At 38.6% G+C, this 19,398-nt stretch overlaps 1 protein-coding gene across 1 annotated transcript in view; it reads left to right on the top strand.

The window, feature by feature from the left end:
- Positions 1–326: 326 nt before the first annotated feature.
- SLC39A8 (solute carrier family 39 member 8) overlaps positions 327–19,398 on the top strand; it is a 71,927-nt gene continuing 52,855 nt past the window's right edge. Inside the window, exon 1 of the mRNA XM_039848673.1 lies at positions 327–803. Coding sequence (XP_039704607.1) covers positions 513–803 — 291 coding nt within the window. The 5' untranslated portion in view covers positions 327–512. The remainder of the gene's footprint in view (positions 804–19,398) is intronic.

Genomic DNA, 19,398 nt, shown 5'->3' with positions numbered 1-19,398 from the left:
TCATTTCCTGTAGCTCCTCGGGGACTGCACGTCTCACTCCTTTTAAGTTTGCTCTGAGGGACTTCAGCAAAGACAGGAAGAGGAGGTGGGGTTCCACAGCTAGTGTGGTTTTAATTCTTCTTAAGAACTGGCAGTGGTTTGGGGCTTTATATCCGGGAGGAGCATGTGTCACCACACTGTACGCAAATCCTGGAACGTCTGCAAACTCGGCTCCGGGGCAGTTGGCTCAATGCCAAACCTGGCGTTCGAGGGCTCCGGCCACGGCAGTGCTCCCGGGGCCGACCCGCGGGTGGCCCGGTGGCCTTTATCTCTGTCCTCTTTATCTCAGGCTCTACAGGAGGCCCGGGGGCCCGTTCTGCCTATCGGTCTCCACCTCCGGCTGCACGGCCACTTCGATGTCCTGCAGGTCGCGGGCTGCTGCTCTTTCGAAGGCGGTGGAGGACCAGGGGCGCCCCGCGCCAGCGCTGACTAGGACGGGCGCCGACGCCTGACCTGCGCGCCCTTGGGCACGGATGCTGGTGCGCCCAGCGCGTCCTCGTGTGCTCCAGCCCGCTTGGGGCACGCGAGGGGCAGCCCCGGCCAGGATGGCCCGGGGCCGAGCGGTGGCCGGGCTCCTGCTGCTGGTGGCCGCCAGCCTCGGAGGGGCGGCGGCGGGGCCCGGGCTTGCCTTCAGCGAGGATGTGCTAAACGTGTTCGGCACGAATCGGAGCCTGTCGGTGGCGCAGCTGGGGCGCCTGCTCGAGCAGCTGGGAGCCGCCCCCGCGGAGGGCGCCCTGCAGCCCGGGCAACTGCACTTCAACCAGGTACGGCGCCGGCCTGGCGGCCCTTCCGTGCTTTTGCTGTCGGTAGACTTCCATTTGTACATGAACGCTATTTGTGTGGGAAAAGTGTGGGAGAAAGAATTTCGTTACATTTTTCAAGTATGAGGCGGTAACTGATCGGTGGCACTTGATTTTTACTAGACCGGGCTCCTTAGCTGGGGTTAAAGAGCTGATGGCGTTGAGGGAGCTAAAAATTGCCTGATGAGCTGAGTGGTCAGACACTAGTGGTTATAAGATTTTATATAAAAGTTTATCAAGTGTTTGAGCGCGGGAAGCACCTTAAGAGATGCTTTTTAGGTAGGAATGGCATACTTAAATCTTCCCAGCAAAGTTAGTGGCTCGCACGCCGCACTTGTTAACAGTTCCTCCGTGATTACAACTGCCAATGAGATATAATGTAGTTCCGTCTTTCCTGTGTACGTTACATGAAGCATTTAGACCTGAAGGGACTTATTGTACAGAGAGCACTTAAGGTCAAAATCTAAAAAAAAAAAAAAAAAAAAGAAGGATGATACAGATTCCTAGTTATTTACATAGTTCATATTCTATGATTATTTCTTAAAATTGTGAAGTGGACAAAGCGTGCTTTCCACATCTTCCCCAAAACTCCCTCCCCACTTTTTAAAACTTTGTTCACTCAGTGCCCTGATTTTGTCCCCTTATGCTCTTGTTCCAGCGACAACTAATGATGAATAGCAGTACGCAGTATTTTCCATATTGTTCGTCTCTTCTGGGCGATGTCAATTTATGTTACAAAAAATTTTTGCAGTCCAAGATGTTTGAGAAATGCTCTATACTATTCTCTACTTTTGGAAATTTAGCATTTCCCAATGTATCTGACCTTAAATGACAGGGAAATTTTAATCAGATGAGCTGCTTGCTAAAAACATTATAAATAGGTTGGCATACTTTGTGTTAGATGTATCTCACCTGGGTTGAAACACACGCTACTCAAGAAGTAGAACTTTCTGATGCCATGGGGTATCAGAGCGTGACTTCTCTTTGAAAGGTTTTGGGGTCCACATATTCATGTTCTTTAGTAAACTATAGTTCCAGCTCTGGCATGGTTTAATTAATCATTTAGTTTAATGTCTAAGAAATGATACGTTAGAAAAACCAAAATTCCCACATATTATATCAATATTTTGGAAAATAAAACAACTTTCTAAGCATTTCCTGTCAAGTTGCAGTCTCTTCAAGTAGAAGGAACAGTTGAGCTGACTAAAGTATTTCTAGGTAGGAGTAGGGGTGGTCATATGCTTGGAAAGACGTTTGAAGACTTGACTTGCAGCTGCATATCTATAGCCCACACATTGTTTTGACTTAAATTATCTTCTTATCTTGCAGTGTCAAGAGGTGTTTAAAAATCATAAAGGAACAAAAGATCCCTGAGCCACCCCTAGGCAAAGGCACTGGAAAATAGGCCTAAATAATTTAGGAAAATTGGTTAAGTTTATTAGCAATTTGATTCCCAGTTTATGAGTGAGTAGGATACCTCAACAGATAAATTATATCTATTTATATGTTGACACCTTGTTTCTGATTCTCTTGTTTGCGTGTTTAACTACCTTCATTATGGCCTCTGTGGACATCAAAAAGACGAGAAGCCCGTAATTACTTTGGAAACAAAGGGAAACCAAGGAAAATTTATCACTTAATCAGTCCTAACAAACAATTATTTGATGTTCTAAAAAGTCCTGATGAAAACAGTCATCAAACAAAATGATGACAAAGGAACTACCATTCCAGAAGAATCTATTAATTTGCTAGTATTCATATCTGCTCCAGCAGAAAACCATCCCATTTGAAGGAAAATTTAGGACCATTAATATCTCCATATTTTAAAGAATACAACTCGAGTTTCCTCACCTGTAAAAAAATGGAATAAATAACGTATGGGCCTACTGTGAGAAGCTTGATTTTCTGGCTTTGAAAAAGATTGAGAAAATAGAATGTATTTTTGTGGACCAGGGATTTATTGAATCTTTTGTGAGATCTGTTTACAAATGACCTTGTTCCCTTGGATGAGGTCTGTGATATTTCTTAAGTCAGCTTTTCTCAAGTCATAGACTACTATCCTCTGGAGGTTGGTTAGACATTTTGGAAGGTTTTCTAATATTTTTTTTTTCAGTATCCCTGAGTACTATTAAATTAACTTGTTGTTTTGAGAGACCAAAGTGACCTGAGTTCAAACTGGTGACAATAGAACAATTGATTTTATTATTTTGCTTCTTATGGTTACTGAAGGTACAAAGAGCAGGTAGAAGAGATGACTCAAACAGTGAGAGGGTTGAGCTCTTTTAGTTCAGTGGGTCTTGCACATGACTTGGTGTAAATCTGATATGTGGCAAGGAGTTCCTAGAGTACATAGGGAAACTCCAACTGAATGCATACTTTGAGTGATTAATTTAGGGGATTTAAAAATGGCTTCGGTGCTACTTTTTGTTTATTTGGATATTTCTTTCTCATTCTCCAAATGTTCTTTTCTCTTTACACCCTTTTTAAAAACACCTTACCTCCAAGTTCTTATTGCAGACAGTGATTAAATAGGTTGATAAAAAAAAAAAAAAGATCCTCATTCTGCAAATTATCACACTAAGCTGATTCAAAAAATCAGTCTCCCAGTCTAGGTTAGTGGGGGTGCTGGAGGTGTGGGAGTGGGTATGGTAGGTTGGCCTGTGAGTCAACCTTTGTTTCACACCATCACTCAACCTTACACCTTGCTTCTTTCTCTTAACTTTCTTTTTTCTTTTGATGTGTATATTGCAGCATATTTCCTGCACCTTTTTATTTTCCCTTTCACGTTTCTATCACCTGCTTGCCTGACCTTGTTTGTAAACCTCTTCTCGTAATTCATATTCAACCTAAAGCAATACTTGGAGTATGCCTATCTTCTTTCAAAACGCCTCCAGGAACTGTCTCTTGGTTGGTGAAGTCTAAACCTCCAGCCTGGCATTCAAGGCACTGCTTTCATCTCAAGTTTGACCCCAAGAAGTAAACCTATTTTTCCAGACCTAGCACTCATGAAACTAAATTATTTACTCTTCTGTGAATTCACTTTATACTTTTGTTCAACCACTTCTTGGCTTATTACACCCTGCCTTTTTCCAACTGGAATGACCTTCTTTTCCTCGAATTGCCCTATCAAAATCCTACATTTTAAAATGCCCAGTTAAACTCCTTCATAAAACCTCTTTAGGGCATCACAGCCAGCACTGTTATGCTGTTTTCTTTCTTTTTTGAATTCTTGAAATATTTTTTATTATGCTAATGACACTTAACTGTTTATGCATTCAACAAATATTTTGAATGACTACTGTGCTCTTAATTAGAGTGGCCATTTTAAAGACAAATCTGATCATATCACTCATCTCATAAAAACAATTACATTCCTTCAGGATAAACTTCAAACACTTTAGTGTGGCTTAAGCCCTTTTATAATCTGGTTCCCATATTTCTCAAGCCTTATCCTTTGCCACTAGTCCAGTCTTAATGGACTGCCCATAGTTCCTGGTTTTCCACCTACACCTGCTTACGCTTCAGGTATTGGCTTAGTCACTACTTTTTCTGAGGAGCCTTTCTTGATGTGCTCAAGGGTTTATTAGGATCCCCTTCTAGGTTATACGATCCTATATGATCTGATGCCTGTGCAATCCTAACATTATACATTGCAATTATATTATAATATGTAATATAATATGTAATATAATTTTCCGTTTGTATGCCTGCAACCTCCTCCCTTCCTTAGCATCCTCCCCCCAATTTTAAACAAACTGAAAGGAATCACTTGACTTATCTCTCCATGGGCTAGTGTAGTGCCTGGTACGTAACATGTATTCATTATGTATTTTTTGAATGAGTGAGTGAAGCTTATTTAATATGAGAAAGATAATATGGGCCCTCACATAACTTTACAGTTTATTGGGAGAGATATGACATATGCATCTGTAACTATAATGCATGCTAGAATGATATTTTTAATTAAAGAATTATAAATGAAAGTAGAACAAAATCAGATTTGTGTTTTTAGAAAATTCATCTTCATGAGACTACGGAAAGTGTTGGAGTGGGTCAGGACAGGAGTTAAGGAGGAAACTGAAGTGGTTTGCATAAAATGTAATGATTGCTCGAACCTAGAGACAGTCTGGAGGTAGCATCGGCTCTGCCTCCTTTTGGAAGAGTAAGCGTTGCTGAAGAGTAGGCAAAAAAGCTCCAAAGATAAACATTTTTTGCTTTAATCTTTTGCCTGTTGTGGTTACTTATTGGTTTCTGACCCAATGATGCCAGAGGGAGAGGCAGAGAGGTACCTCTTGGTTTGCCTTAATGGATGACCAGGCTAATGGTGTGTAGAAAACAGAAGTGTGTGAGTGTGTGTGTGTAGTCATTACATACACACTGTATGCATAACTTGTTTTCATCTACTGTGTTTTTTCCTGGGGTGAGAGTAATGGTAAATTAGATGATGGAGGTTCTGGGAAGCTCTGACGGAAAAGAGAAAGAGCACCTGGTTGTTTTTTGTTTTTTTAACCTTTATGTTCTGAGAAATGGTGGGGGTTTATTTTCTATGAATGCCTTTCAGCCTTGTTCAGATGAGAAACTGGAAAAGTGGACAGAAAGGCAGGACAGAAGAGCAAGGTTGCCCTTAGGTCTCTGGTCATTTTTTCTCCAAGACAATGGACCTATTCTGATCTATTATTATCACTCTCATTTAATTTGACCGTGTACAGTGCGATCATTGTTTTCAAGGGTTTGGAGAAAATAAGGGATTTTCATAATTCATTTGACCATGATGTTGTTCGATGGTGGAGCAAAGGTGTAATAGCCACCATAGTGAGAAGGTACCTTCAGATCAAAGTTGCCAGGCAAAGCAGGCAACTCTGTAGAATATAACAGAATTGATTATAGGGTAATTTATTTACGGGAAGATTGGATCAGAAGGGAAAAAAACGACCTAGTAGTCTGAGTAGATTATTCTCTGCTAACAGACCCTTGATACAGTACTTTTTTATACTATAACTTGGGTACTAATGATTAATAAGACAATGGGACAAATAATGCGGTAGTGCCAGGGCCATACCTCCTGATGACCTTATAAGAGATGATTGCTTATAATCAATACTCTTACCAGTTTGATACTTATCTCGATTGTCATACCTACCATTCCAGCTGTTACTAACAAAAATAGTAATGGCTTTATTTTAAGGGACACGGATAACTGTCAGCTAGAAAGCTCTGATATGCTTGCTAAGGACAGTGAGGTTGGTCAAAGGCCACAGCATGAAACTTAAAAATGAAATGAAATCCGGGATACAGAGATAGCATTGGTTTTGTTCACATCTACATCTGTACAGATGTCAAGAGCTCAGTTTGCCTGACGTCAGGTATGATTGGGATCTGTATGGGAAAATGCCCTTCTTTCCTCCTGTATCTAAATTCCAAAGTTGCACCTTTACCCACTACCCAAAGAGTATATAATATATATAATTGTATATAATATAAATAATTATAGTTAGGAATTATTGGTCTTTTACTATGTGACATAACTCTTTTAACCAGTTTATTTGTATTATCACATTTTACATCCACAACAATCTTATGATAAAGGTACCATTATTATTTTCAGTTTATACATGAGAAAAATATGGTTCAGAGAGGTTAAGTAACTTGGCCAGTGTCACACAGTAAATGGTAGAACCTCAGGCAATCTTAAACAGGAGTGTGGTCGTTATGTACACATTGTGTGAATAGCTTGTTGTCATCTATTGTACTTTTTCCTGCGGTAGGGGTAATAGTGGATTAGTTGAGGGAGGGTCTGGGAAGCACTGACCAGGGATGGAGGAGAGAAAGAGCACCTGGTGTTTTTTTTTTTCTTAAACTTTATGTTATCAGAAATGGATTTTTTGAATTATAGCCTGAAAAATTATACTCTTTCTAACCAGAGTAACTATTACCATAGATTTTGAACTATGGATAGAAGTTATTAATCATCAGCCACTTATCTAGATTCATCGCTTAGTCACGTTAAGGGAACAATGCTAAGACTACAGAAACTACGATGATGATAGGCTCCTGTCCTCAGAGAGCTTATAGTTTAATTAAGAAATATGATGGAAACCTGTGAAAAGTATGCAACACAAGGCAAAAATGCTGTAGTTAAGTAATCACTGAAACAAATATTATAAGGCATATCACAAGGATGTATGTGATTAATTGTTCAATGAATACTGTTGAAAGCAGGTGCTCTGCTAGTTTAGAAGGGGAAGGAGTCCCTTTGGGAATGCTCACGGAGGAGTTCCAAATCAGTCAGTGCTCCTTTTGGAGAAGTTTGCTTATCTGGTTTGTTTTTTAAAATATTTATTGATTAAACATCTGCCTGTATCAAATGTATCTCTACTATTAATCACAAGATGGATTTCCTTGTGAGTTACATGAATTCTATACTTTAGAATAAAATTTTCTTTTCTTTTACTTTTTATATAATGACTTTTTTTCAGTAAAACTATTTTGGCAACAATAGTTTTCGTAATTCTGAGTTTCTAAAGTTTTCCCGGAGAAAGGCATATTAATCAACTTGTTATTCTACGGATAGACTTTGGATATGAGAGAAAACACCTATATGCAGTGTTAAAACATTCAGTCCTGTTCTCCCTTTTATCTTAGAAATATTCCATCAATGAATTCACTCTCTCTCCTGGCAGTTAAGAGTGTAAATTCTCCTTTATCACCCTTATAAAGCAACCTCGTTGCTGACTGCACAGCACTGGACAGTGGTCTGTGCGTGGGTGACAGGGAATGAGTTGCAGTGATAAGGGATGAGTAGGTGTGCAGAGTAACAGAATTACGAACTGTAGGCAAGTCAGCTCTGCTAGGTGGGAATTTGAGCTCTCGACACAGTTACTATGAAGGCAGAGGTAAACTTTTCCCCTTAATTGAGTTAGGTATTCATTCCTCTCTGGGGATGCTCCAAGTAGAGTAGCTGGGTGAGAGGTGTGCTGTTTTTATGTTGTCCGTGGTTTACGCCATGTTCCTGTTTCCTCATGAAGTCTATGCCCCTCACCATCTCCCCAGATAGGGAGATGGTGAGGGGCAGAGACTTCATTTCTCTGTCATAAAACCCATTGCTTTTCAACTATGACTGTAGTTCAAAGAGTTTTTCTTTAAATTTAATGTACATTTGAATCCCTTATGTTATCAATATCTTATCAATATCAGTAGGGGTTAGGGGAGAGAAATAAGGATATAAATAGGAATAAAAAATAAGACCTGAAGTTGAGAAGGACTGACATTCCTCAGGGAAAGAAAAATGCAGCCCCTTACTGAAAGCAACTTAATGTGGTCGGTAATAGGAGTTTGCGACTTACTTGTACTCAGAGTGGCATTTTCTCAAGGGACTGTCCATATTACTAAATGCAAACAGCTAATATTAGGATCATTTACAGTGCAATTTATTAAAAATAAGAATGTTACTAAACTCTAGACAACCTAAGAAACTATGTAGTTTTCAGAGAGTTGTACCATTTCCAACTCCAGATAACAGTAGATTCCTGTTTGTAACTGAAACTAATTTATTCTCAAACTACTCCTAGTTGTCTGTTTCTGGAGTCAAATGAGTTCATTACGTCTTGAGATTTATTTTATAAAGAAATGAAACTGTCATTGAATTACTTTTGTGATTATGGGATTTGGAAGTGTAGAAAATCTTCAGAATGGAGCCTTTTTGAATTTGGTTTCTGTCTCTTTCCAAAAAGCCTCTGTCGTCTTTCTTGGCCTGAAGTTTAAGGAGAATGAAAACAAAAATCTGTGAATCCAGATCAAAGGAGTTTTTAAAATTCTGTGTCATTTGAATTATTAACTAAGCTAGAAGAACACAGAAGGTGAGAGGGAAACAAAAACTTTCTTTTGGCCCCCACTAAAGAGATGATTCACAGCCCAGGCAGGACAGAGAGGGACTGCAGGAGATTTCATCACGCTACTCAGAATGGTGCACAATCTAAAAATTATGAATTGTTTATTTTTGGAATTTTCCATTTAATATTTTAGTAGTTTTATGCCTTCCGAATTCAAATATTTAACATCTTGACTTCTTCATAGCTAACTGAATACTTGGAGGCGGAGGGGGGGAACCCAATGAGCATTGCTTAGGCCCCTAAGGGTTTAGTTTTATGGGCCTAATTTAAAATTAACCCAGAGTTATCATTGATCTATTTGGTGAACTCTTTAGCTCTCTAACTATAGTAGAGAATACAACATAATGGTTAACAATTTGGCTTTTGGAATCAAACAGACCTGGGATGAAATTCTAATTCTGTCACTTATTAGCTGGAGAATCACAGCAAGTAACTTAATCTCCGTAATCCTTAAGTTTTACATCTGTGAATTGAAAAAATGAACCTTACTCATAGGATAGTTATTTGAACTAAAAAAATAAGAACAATAATAACATTTACTAAGCATTTACTATATTTTAGGCACATATATTTAGTTCATTACATGTAGTAATTCAAATAAATAAGATTTTTTTTCATTGTATTACTTCAAGTAATAAATAACAAATAACAAATGAGATAAGGTGTGTAAAATATTTAATATCATGCCTGGCTCAAATTATATGTCCAATGCTTGGTTATTATCATTATATTATTGTGTTACTTGATACAGCTTTACCGTTCTTAGCAGAATTGTCTAAGGTTTGAGCACTTATGGGTGAGGCAATTCGTAGAGGAAAGCACTGCTATAAAATGACAGCTAGGATTAATGAAATAAAAAGTTCAGAGAGAAATATGTCAGCCCAGTGACTTTGGTTTTACTGTTAGTTTCCATGGTGACTCTGACCTTGAGAAAGGCTTTACCATTTGCCTCTATTTTCCTTTCATCAAACACTAGTAATAGATTTTTGAAAATGTAAACTTTAAGTGTGGAGACTAATGAAATAATTTGGTTGTTACAATATATATTGAAATTATGAACATTCCTTCTCCTCCACAGGACTTCTGAGGCCGTATTTAGGAATTAGCTCTGTTTTTGTCCAAAATTTACATCACTACTGAAACGTGAATGGCTGGGAGTTTATATGATACCTCTAGAAATAAATATAACTGTGGGTTTAAATTTAGACTTAATTCAGGACTTCTGTATGGGATTTGCTAGCTGAAAGAACCCAGGGCCCTCCATGCTGACCTGACCTTGTCAGTTGATAAAGCAAGTAGGAGAGCAGGACCCACTTTGGTCTCATCGGGAAAAGTGAGAGATGTGTCTCTTTTCTTCAGGGACAGCGAGAGAGAAAGTTAGCCCAAATTTCAGATGAATGGTGATGGTAAAATCAGTAGGCCGATTTGGAGTTTGGTAACAGATTCTGCTTTATATATGTATTGAACGCATATGCTAGAAAACATACAAACCCTCTTGGTAATGGATGCATGCTATTGATGATACCAGGTAACTGAGTTTGTATACAAAATCATGATGCTCTACAGTTTACTTTAGGAGCAGGCGTCTCAGAATCTAGGTATATTCTACACCTACACATATTAATGAGAAAAAGTAGACGCTGGCTTTGTCCCTAATGACAGGATGAATTCCATTTAAGTACATGTCCTGGGTGAGGCCTTCACTCTAGCAGAGGAAGCAGGTCCCATCCTAACAAGAATGACAGCTATTGTTCATGGCATACTGATCATGTGCCAAGCATTGTGCTCAGTGCTTTCTCATACACCATCCCATTAACCCTCCTAACCTCACAGGGTCAGTAATCTATGTATCACCAGTCTCAGCTACATTAAATACTCATGCAAATTCATGGCACAGAAGCGGTGGAGTGAGGATTCCACTCCAGGGTGACTGCACTTCAAAACCTATGCCCATTCTACTGTTGAAGACTGAAGACTATCATCACATGGAGAGGCTGGTTTATTTTCCAGAGTCAATCGCCTCCTATGTTGTCCAAGTGCCAGGATGTCAAGGTAGAACTGATGCCAGTTTCTCGAAGCCACTGGGAACTGTATAAGCATTTGAAGCAGGATGATGTTCTTTGCTGATATTCCTCTTGTTTCAATAAAACAAGAAAAAAAATATTATTATAATTTTCCCTGCTGAAGCTGTCTCTGCAATAGTTAGGGCTAGCTCTAAAACCTGATGCTAGTTCCTCCACAAGCTGTTTTTCACCTTACAATGTCATTTCTTGATTAATGACATTTGATTCTCAAAACAGTATTGTGAGAAAATTAAGACCTATCAGTTTCCCTCAAAACTGAGGCACAATTAAGTCATTTGGCAAAAGTCACCAAGTGCCCAAATTTATCTGGGAGAACAGCCATTTCAATTTAACTGGATGGTAGAAATGTGTAAATTCCTATTCCATTTCCTTACCTTCCAGTCACTCCTGAACATATTGTGGTTGGCTCTGTCCCCAACGCTTTCTTGAAGTTACTTTATAAGGCGTCACCCCAAACCTTATTGCTAAATACAGTGAGCATTTCTCAGGCTTTACCTCTCTGTTAATTTCGATCGTGCGTTTGAACACATCCTACTTGAAACACACCCTTTTCTTGCCTGTGACTGCATCTAATTCATTTTTCTTACCTCTCTGGCTGCTTCTTCTCAATTTCAATGTCTTTTGCTTATCCTTTAAATATCGGTGTTTCTTGGGGTTCTATCTCAAACCCTCTTTCTTTTAATTTTACACATGTCCTCAGTCACTCCTGTGGCTGCAGCTATCATTTCTCTGTAGAAGTTTTCTAAACAGGTCGGCTTGGTTCAGATTTCTTTTGTGAGGTTCAGCTTTGTACATGCTATTGCCCATTGGTATCTAACTCTCTCCCCCAGCTCAACAGGTCTAAATCTGTCTAAAATGGAACTCATCAACTCCATCCTTTCTTTATCAAAACCTTCTGGTAATCCTGTTTTGCCAGTCTGAGTGATGGGCGTCACCACCGTTCAGTTGACTAAACCGAAAAACTGGGTGTTATTTTTGACTCCTCTCTCTCCCTACTTCCCACATCAAATGCATAAAAGTCCTGTCATAATAACTTTTAAATATTTATTACTTAATCTCTCTAAACTCCAGTGTTTTGTTTTGTGTAATGGGGATATTTTTACTTACTTTATGGAATTGTTGAGGAGAGGAGATTAAATTACATATTTTATCTCACTATCTGTCTTGTGCTTGGCATGCTGTAAGTGCTTAATAACTGTCTGTTGTGTTGCTGCTGCCACCCACTGTATCCAGTCTTGTTTCATGTCTCTCTTTGTCACCCACATCGCTGTCAGACTTATATCCCTAATATGCAAATATGATCATTCCACCATCCTCAAATGGTTTCTCATTCCTGTTAGAATAAAACCTAAACTTCTTGACAGATATTTAAGCCCCTGCACTATCTACCCCTACCCCCATATTTCTCCAACCTTATTCTCCTTTTTTCTTCATATTTCATCATATATGTTGCTTTCTCCAGGAAGAATTTGACAATCCCATTACTTTAAGGTGGGTTAATTATCCTCTCTTCTTCACATTCATGGATCCTACCCTAGCACTTACAAGGTCATACTGTAATTATCTGTTTTTATCTGAACCCTACAATAGTCTGTAAGATCTGTGAGGTTAGGAACTGAGTTTTTCTCAATCTCCTTCTTGATTTCCATAACTAGCATAATGAGTAGCATATAGTAGATATTCAGGAAATATTTGTTGAATGAATGAATGCTGCTTAACCTCAACCTTTTGACAATAAATTTAATACCAATATAACTTTCCAAATTATTCCAATCAACTGAAGTGTATCATTTAATTCAAGATAAACCAGCAATTCCTATAGTTGATGAAGACAAATTAATAAAAAATAGTGTAAAAGAAATAGTATGTTATAATCGAACCCATGTATCATCTAAGTAGAAGGAAACAGTAAAGTTGTTACTCCATCTAATTTCTAAATTTTTCAGAATTATTTTCTCTTCGTTTAGACATAGATTTCTCCATAGCCCATAGCTGTCATTTTTAGAGTAGTTTGGAAACATTGGTGTTTTATTAGTTTATTCGTAGTATCAGGGTCACACTGAGCTGATTCTGCTGAAGTTTCATAGAATGAACATTGAAACTTGTGACTGGGAAATCTGGCTCCTCAGAGATCTTGGAGAATGACTCTCAAGGTATCAATTTGTATTTCTCAGAATTACACTCAGATACTTATGTACTCATTACTAATTACCTCTCATCCTTTCTTTAATCTGTTAAATTAGTCATTGTTGTTAAATTGAGTGTCTTATACGTATGATGTTTTGTTAAAGGTATAGGAAGATATAAAAAGTAATTCGTTCACCCTCTCTAGATGTTCATGATCTTACTAAAGATGTGTCCATTTTCATGAACAGATGATAATACAAGAAAGAACACAATAAGTGCTAAACAAATAAATACTATGGATGTAGAAGTCTGGACAAGAAGGGGTGAGCACAGCAACATGAAGCAGAGGGGGTTGGGCCCATGTGGGACACTTAGGAGCTGGATACTTTGCAAAGAGGAATATCAGAATTCTAGGTGGGGCCATAAAAAGTCAGAATGAAGGTAAAATACAAGATTTATTGGAACTGTTTGATTAGGGTAGGGAGTTTAAGTGTGCTTCTGAGGGATAGTAAAGGGAGAATGGAACATTGGAGAGAGATAATTGAGGTTCTTTAATGTTAGGACTTTAGACTCTTGGCAATAGGGTGTGTGTGTGTGTGTGTGTGTGTGTGTGCGTGTGTTTGTGTATGTGTGTGTGTGTGTATTGTGTGGCAGTTTGAATAGAAAAGTGACAATGGCAATGTCTCAGTAGAAACAATCTTGTGTGGAGGGATATAGGCTAAACAAGATGACAGGTATATTAGGTAAGATTGATTAGAAGCTCCCAATTTGTCAGTTAGGTGGTATATAAGAGCCTGTGTGTCATTCGTATGTGTTAGACCAGTGGTCCCCAACCTTTTGGCATCATGGATGGGTGCTCTTATGAGAATCTAATGCTTGATGATCTGAGGTGAAGCTGAGGTGGCGATGCTAGCGCTGGAGAGGGGCTGCAAATATAGATGGAGCTTCACCTGCTTGCCTGCTGCTCATCTCCTGCTGTGCAGCCTGGAGATTGGGGACCCCTGTGTTAGACCAAACCTTTGGGATTCAAGATCCCTTTGTATATACTCTTAAAAGTTATTGCAGATACTAACGGCTTTAGTTTATGTGTTTATATCTATTGATATTTACCATTATAGAAATTAATGTTGAGAAAATTTAAAAATATTTATTTCTTAACAATAACATTAATAATCCCATACCATGTTAATGTTTTTTAAATAAAAAATAACTATTTTCCATGACAAAATAATTAGTGAGAAGAATGGCATTATTTTACATCCTTGCAAATGTTTTTATTATCTGGCTTAGTAGAAGACAATTGGAGACTCATATGCTTCTGCATTCAATGTGTTCTGATATATGTCATGTTGCCTCTAGAAAAATCCATTTAAAAAATTTATTTTGTTATTAGTTTCAAGTACACAGTACATTGGTTAGACATTTATATAGTTTATAAAATGATCCCCTTAATTACTCTTTCTCTCCTCTGGCTCTCCACCTAGCCATTACATTAATGCTGACTGCATTCCCTGTGCCGTGCTCCCCAACCCCATGACCATCCATCAACTACTAATTTGTACTTCTTAAATCCTTCCCCGCTTTCTCCCAGCCCCTAATACCCCTCCCCTCTGGACGTCACCAAATTGTCTTCTATCTTTGTGAAAAATCCATTGATTCAAAAAAGAATGAGAGTGAAAAAGGAAAATACAGTCTTAGTATTATTATGAAAACAATTTTGACCTTGCATATACTCTAGTAGGGTCTTGGTAATCTCAAGAGTTCCTGGACCACACTTTGAGAAGCACTGTGCTAAAAGATTGTCACATAATTGGGCCTGTGATGGACAAGGCTATTCCTTGCATGCAGAGGTGAGATGGCTCTGAAGGATGAGTTCTCTCCTCGTGGCATCTGCCCCGGCCCTGAGTTGAAGAGGCGTGCTTTCTACACTTTATCCCTGGCAGTACTGAGTGGGAGGCCCTTGGCAAGCAGCAAAGCTGAAAGGCATTCTGGTCTTGGCAGTAAACGGGAGAAGGCCTGTGGGGCTATGTTGCAGGTGATAGAAAGTAGGGTGGCCCCTGCCATCTGCGAGAGGGTCAGAGATGAGAAGTAAGAATCCAGACTACTTGTGCTCTGACACCAGGCTTACTGGGGTGAGAGGGATTTGAGAAACTGAATGTAGAATGGGATAAGGCTGAGAAACTTGTTAATAGTGATGTTAAAGTCAGAAAAAGTTGTAAACCTTTTCAAAAAGTGTATCACAGCTTTTAAAATTTCTTTTTCTTTAGTAAAATTAGAAAAAAAAATCTAGCTTGTCTTAATTGTGTTTGGAGGAACTTAGATGAGAGATTTAACCCTCTCTCCCCCATGATTTAACTTTATTTTTCTAATTGAAACAGGAATACATGTATATTGCTTAAGACTTTGGTAAATATAGGGAGATGAAAGGAAAAAATAAAAATTATCACCCAGAGATAAAAACTGTTAATATTTTGAAGCATATATTTCTCGATTTTATTTAACCTCATTTATAGTAGTGATGTCATTCTATGCATACTGTTTCATAATAATCCTTTTCCCTTTAATGATGTATGATTAAACAAGGCATCTTTCTCCTTTAAATAATATAGTTAGGAAAGACGCTTTTTGTGTCCTTTTAAGGAAGAATTTCGTGAGTGAAACGTGGGCATGCGTGCGCTTGTGTTGTGGGTAGGAATGTACCAGCACCATGGTGGCTTCAGTAAACAGTGTAAGAAAACCTGAGGAAAAAAATGGAAAAAATGCATCTTGAAGAAACGGAGTTGGGATTACTTGATTAGCCACCTCTTAAACTTAAAGATCGTCTTTCTGGACTATTCTTTGCTCAAATCTTAGAAAACTATGGTTTATATTGGTAAAATAATAATGAGTAAACTTTGAAGAGTAGAGAAATAGCAGTCACTTAAAAGTTTGGGTCTCAATAAGAAGGTATAAACTATGCTAGAAGTTACTTGACAACCTAGAAAACTGGCTGGACTTGGTATTTCATTGTAATTTTGATCGTCACTGAGTCTAAATGCATTATGAGGTGCCCTCTCTCTCCCTACCTTTACCTCCACAAAAGAGAAAGAACATCTACCTACACCAAACAGTGTCCTTATTGGGAATGTGAATGACTCGGCTTCTGCAGAAGATAGTCCATGGCAAAACAGAACCTGAAACCACCTCTGGGTGACTTTCAACTAGGATGATCATTTCATTTCTGGTGTAATGTGAAGGTCTTGGCACGGTGGGCACAGGATCGGATAGCCCTATTGTTTTGTGTTATTTAATGATGCCATTTGACAAGATAGCCAAGTAGAGAAAAGAGCCCATGTATTGAGAAAAAGAAAAAAAATGAAGGTTTAAATGGTGGTAAAACTTATCTTTTTGTTTTCCCATAGGTTCTAGATGTAGCATTCATTTGTTAGCTTTAAAAGATGTCTATTAAATAATTACTTTACATGTCAAGCAGGACTCTTTAATTTGAAAGTGAAAGAAACTTAATATTAATTAGCTTAGGTCAGAAAGGGAATTCACTGGTTCAGATAACTGAAGAGTCAGTGGCAGAACCAGCTTTAGGCACAACTGTATCCAGAGGATTGGTGATGGTATAGAGAAACTGTCTTTTTTCTACTTATAGTTAACCTTTTTTCACATGGTGGAAAATGGACTAAGAAGCCCCTAGACTCATAGCAATCCTACTAGAGAAGGACTTCCTCCACAGCTCTACCATAGAGTGGACATATGTTCCCTGGGCAGCCCCACTTAAATCACATAGGAGGCTCCCATGGCAGTAAGGTGGTCTACTACTGGACGATGGGGTGTGGCCTTAGATGGGCAAAAACAATAGGCATTCACTACATTTTACAGGTCTACGTTATTTCTCATGTTTTGGGCTTATTTCACTCTCCCTTTCCTTGCTTTTGCACGAATTGTATAAGTGTTCTCCAAACTTCTCTCTTGTTTCTGTACACCCTCTCCTGATGGTCTCTTCCACTGCCACTCAGCTATTATCTCCTTACACAACAGAGCCGCATCCTTATGTCTGGCCTCTCTGCTTTTCTCAAAGAAAGGTCACTCTCATTTCCATCGGGTATCCCACAGGCATTGCAATTTAAAATGTCTAAAACCAAACTGCCATCGTTTTTCAAGTGTTTCTCTTCCTAGGTCCCTTAATCACATCAGTAGCAACATTCTCTTCCCAGGTTCCCAGAGTTCTAACCTCAGAGTAGTTTTTGACTATTTCCTCTGCATATCATTTCCCCCTTATATGAACTCTCATAGTTCTTTGTCATTATGCCTTTTGTGAATTTATTGTTTTTCTTGGGTTTTATAGATATTGGTGTATCTGATTTAGTTCCGCCACATTATTTAGATTTCTTACTGGAACATATTATGACTTATCTTTGTACTACAGTAGTCCTGCACTTCTCTGTGGTGGCAGTTACCTGTGGTCAATTGTGGTCCAAAAATCTTAAATGGAAAATTCCGGAAATAAAGAATTCATAAGTTTTGGATTGTGCACCATTCTGAGTAGTGTGATGAAATCTCCTGCAGCCTCTCTCTGTCCTGGCTGGGCTGTGAATCATCTCTTTAGTGGAGGCCAAAAAAAATTTTGGTTTCCTCCCACCTTCTACGTTCTTCTAGCTGAGTTAATAATTCAAATGACATACAGAAGATTAACAGAAGAAAACCAGAGTTTTAATACGTGCACATGAATAATTCACATAAGCATGAAAATATGTGCACATGAATAATTCACATAAGCATGAAAAGTCCAAAGATAGATAGTCTGGAAAAATTAGGTATAAATTTCATTTTGGACAAGGAAAAGAGGGGAATGGAAAAGTGAAAATGGGAGGTTTAAAGGTAATTGAAAAAAGAGTGGAACACACATGTCAGGCAAATTTCTTCCAGGCAACCCAGAAAACAAAGGTAGGCCGGGTTGATCCTGCCGCCAGGCCCCTGCCTGAAGCCCTCCCATCCATCATACTCAATTCAAATTAGGCTAAAGGAAGCATCCTAAGATTTCTTTCTTGGAGTCAGCCTTTCTATCTTAATGTTTTTGGCAAGAAAGGGGGAGGGTCAAAGGTTCTTTCTGAGTCTTTTGTTTCTTAATGACCAGTTTAAAATCAATATCTATAAAGGCACAGTTCTGGAGGTGGTAAGACTTGAATATGCTCCACACTGAATATGCTCCTCGCCAGTTAGTCACTTAATAACCTTCTAAGTTATCAGATCAACTGTAATGGTATCAAAATGCCTGTGCTCAAGTAACCTCTATTTTACTTAATAATGGCCCCCAAAACACAAGAGTAGTGATGCTGGCAATTTGGAAATGCCAAAAAAAAAACCAGAAAAGAAAAAGAAAAAGAAGGAAAAAGCCGTAAAGTGCTTCCTTTAAGTGAAAAGGTGAAAGTTCTCACTTGATAAGGGAAGAAAAAAATCAAGTGTTGAGGTTGCTAAAGGAAAACAAAGCCTGACAGTAGTTAAAGCAATAAAAAAAAAAATGTTATTTGAAAACCATTGCAATAGGGGAAAAGGGGCCTTGGTATAGAACTGGGCTCAATTTTGAAAACAAGGAAAAGGAGAGATTTCTAACCAAGAAGCAGGATAGCGGGCAGTGGATGAAAATACAGGAGGAAACGTGTTGGTGGTGGTGGTGGTGGTGGTGTGGTGGTGGTGGTGGTGTTCTGGGGATTTGATTAAATAGACCTAACAGGATTCTTGCTAAAGGCAGGTCAGGGTGATGAGATCAAAGGTGGGGTATTTTCTCTAAACTGACTTAGCAGGATTCTTGCTAAAACTGGGCAATGTAGGCCCCACAAGGACAGATGCAAGGCTGAAACTTAGAGAGCTTAAGGAGCCTGACTAAAGTTTAGTCAAGTAGAGAGTCTATTTCATTTCTAAACTATGTAATTTTAAATCTTGCTTAACTCATTGGTATTTGTTATAAACAGATTTCATCTGTATAATGTGTTGAGCGAGGGACTTGCCCTAGTCATTCAACCTCTTCCCCCACACCCCGCTCCAGCCCTTAGCATTCCGAAGATATGAGAAAGAAGAAAAAACAAAAAACCAAAAACAAACAAACAAAAAAGATAAAAAAACCAAACAAGTAACAACAACAAATAACTTTACTAGTCAAGACTGGCAAGGAAGAAGTAGGGAGAAACAGAAGAAGAAATGTATGTAACTACATTTTGAATATAATTTGAAGTCTCATTTATGATATGCATTTAAACACCCTTACGTCTTCTACTTCCTTACTTGTTCACCGTGTACATAAGGCTCATTTGAGATCACTTCAATGTGGCAAGAGACTCATGAATAGTAATTAAACTTAAAACTGAGAAAATATCTTTAGGAAAAAGTCAACCACTGAACATTGAGGCACCTGCTTGTTGGAATTTGCTTTCAATAGCGCAAGGCTCAAGAGGCCACAGCAAACATGGGAGG

Source organism: Pteropus medius, unplaced genomic scaffold (assembly GCF_902729225.1).
Source record: "Pteropus medius unplaced genomic scaffold, Ma_sr-lr_union100, whole genome shotgun sequence".
NCBI lineage: Eukaryota > Metazoa > Chordata > Mammalia > Chiroptera > Pteropodidae > Pteropus > Pteropus medius.
This window is presented reverse-complemented; position numbering and strand designations above follow the sequence as displayed.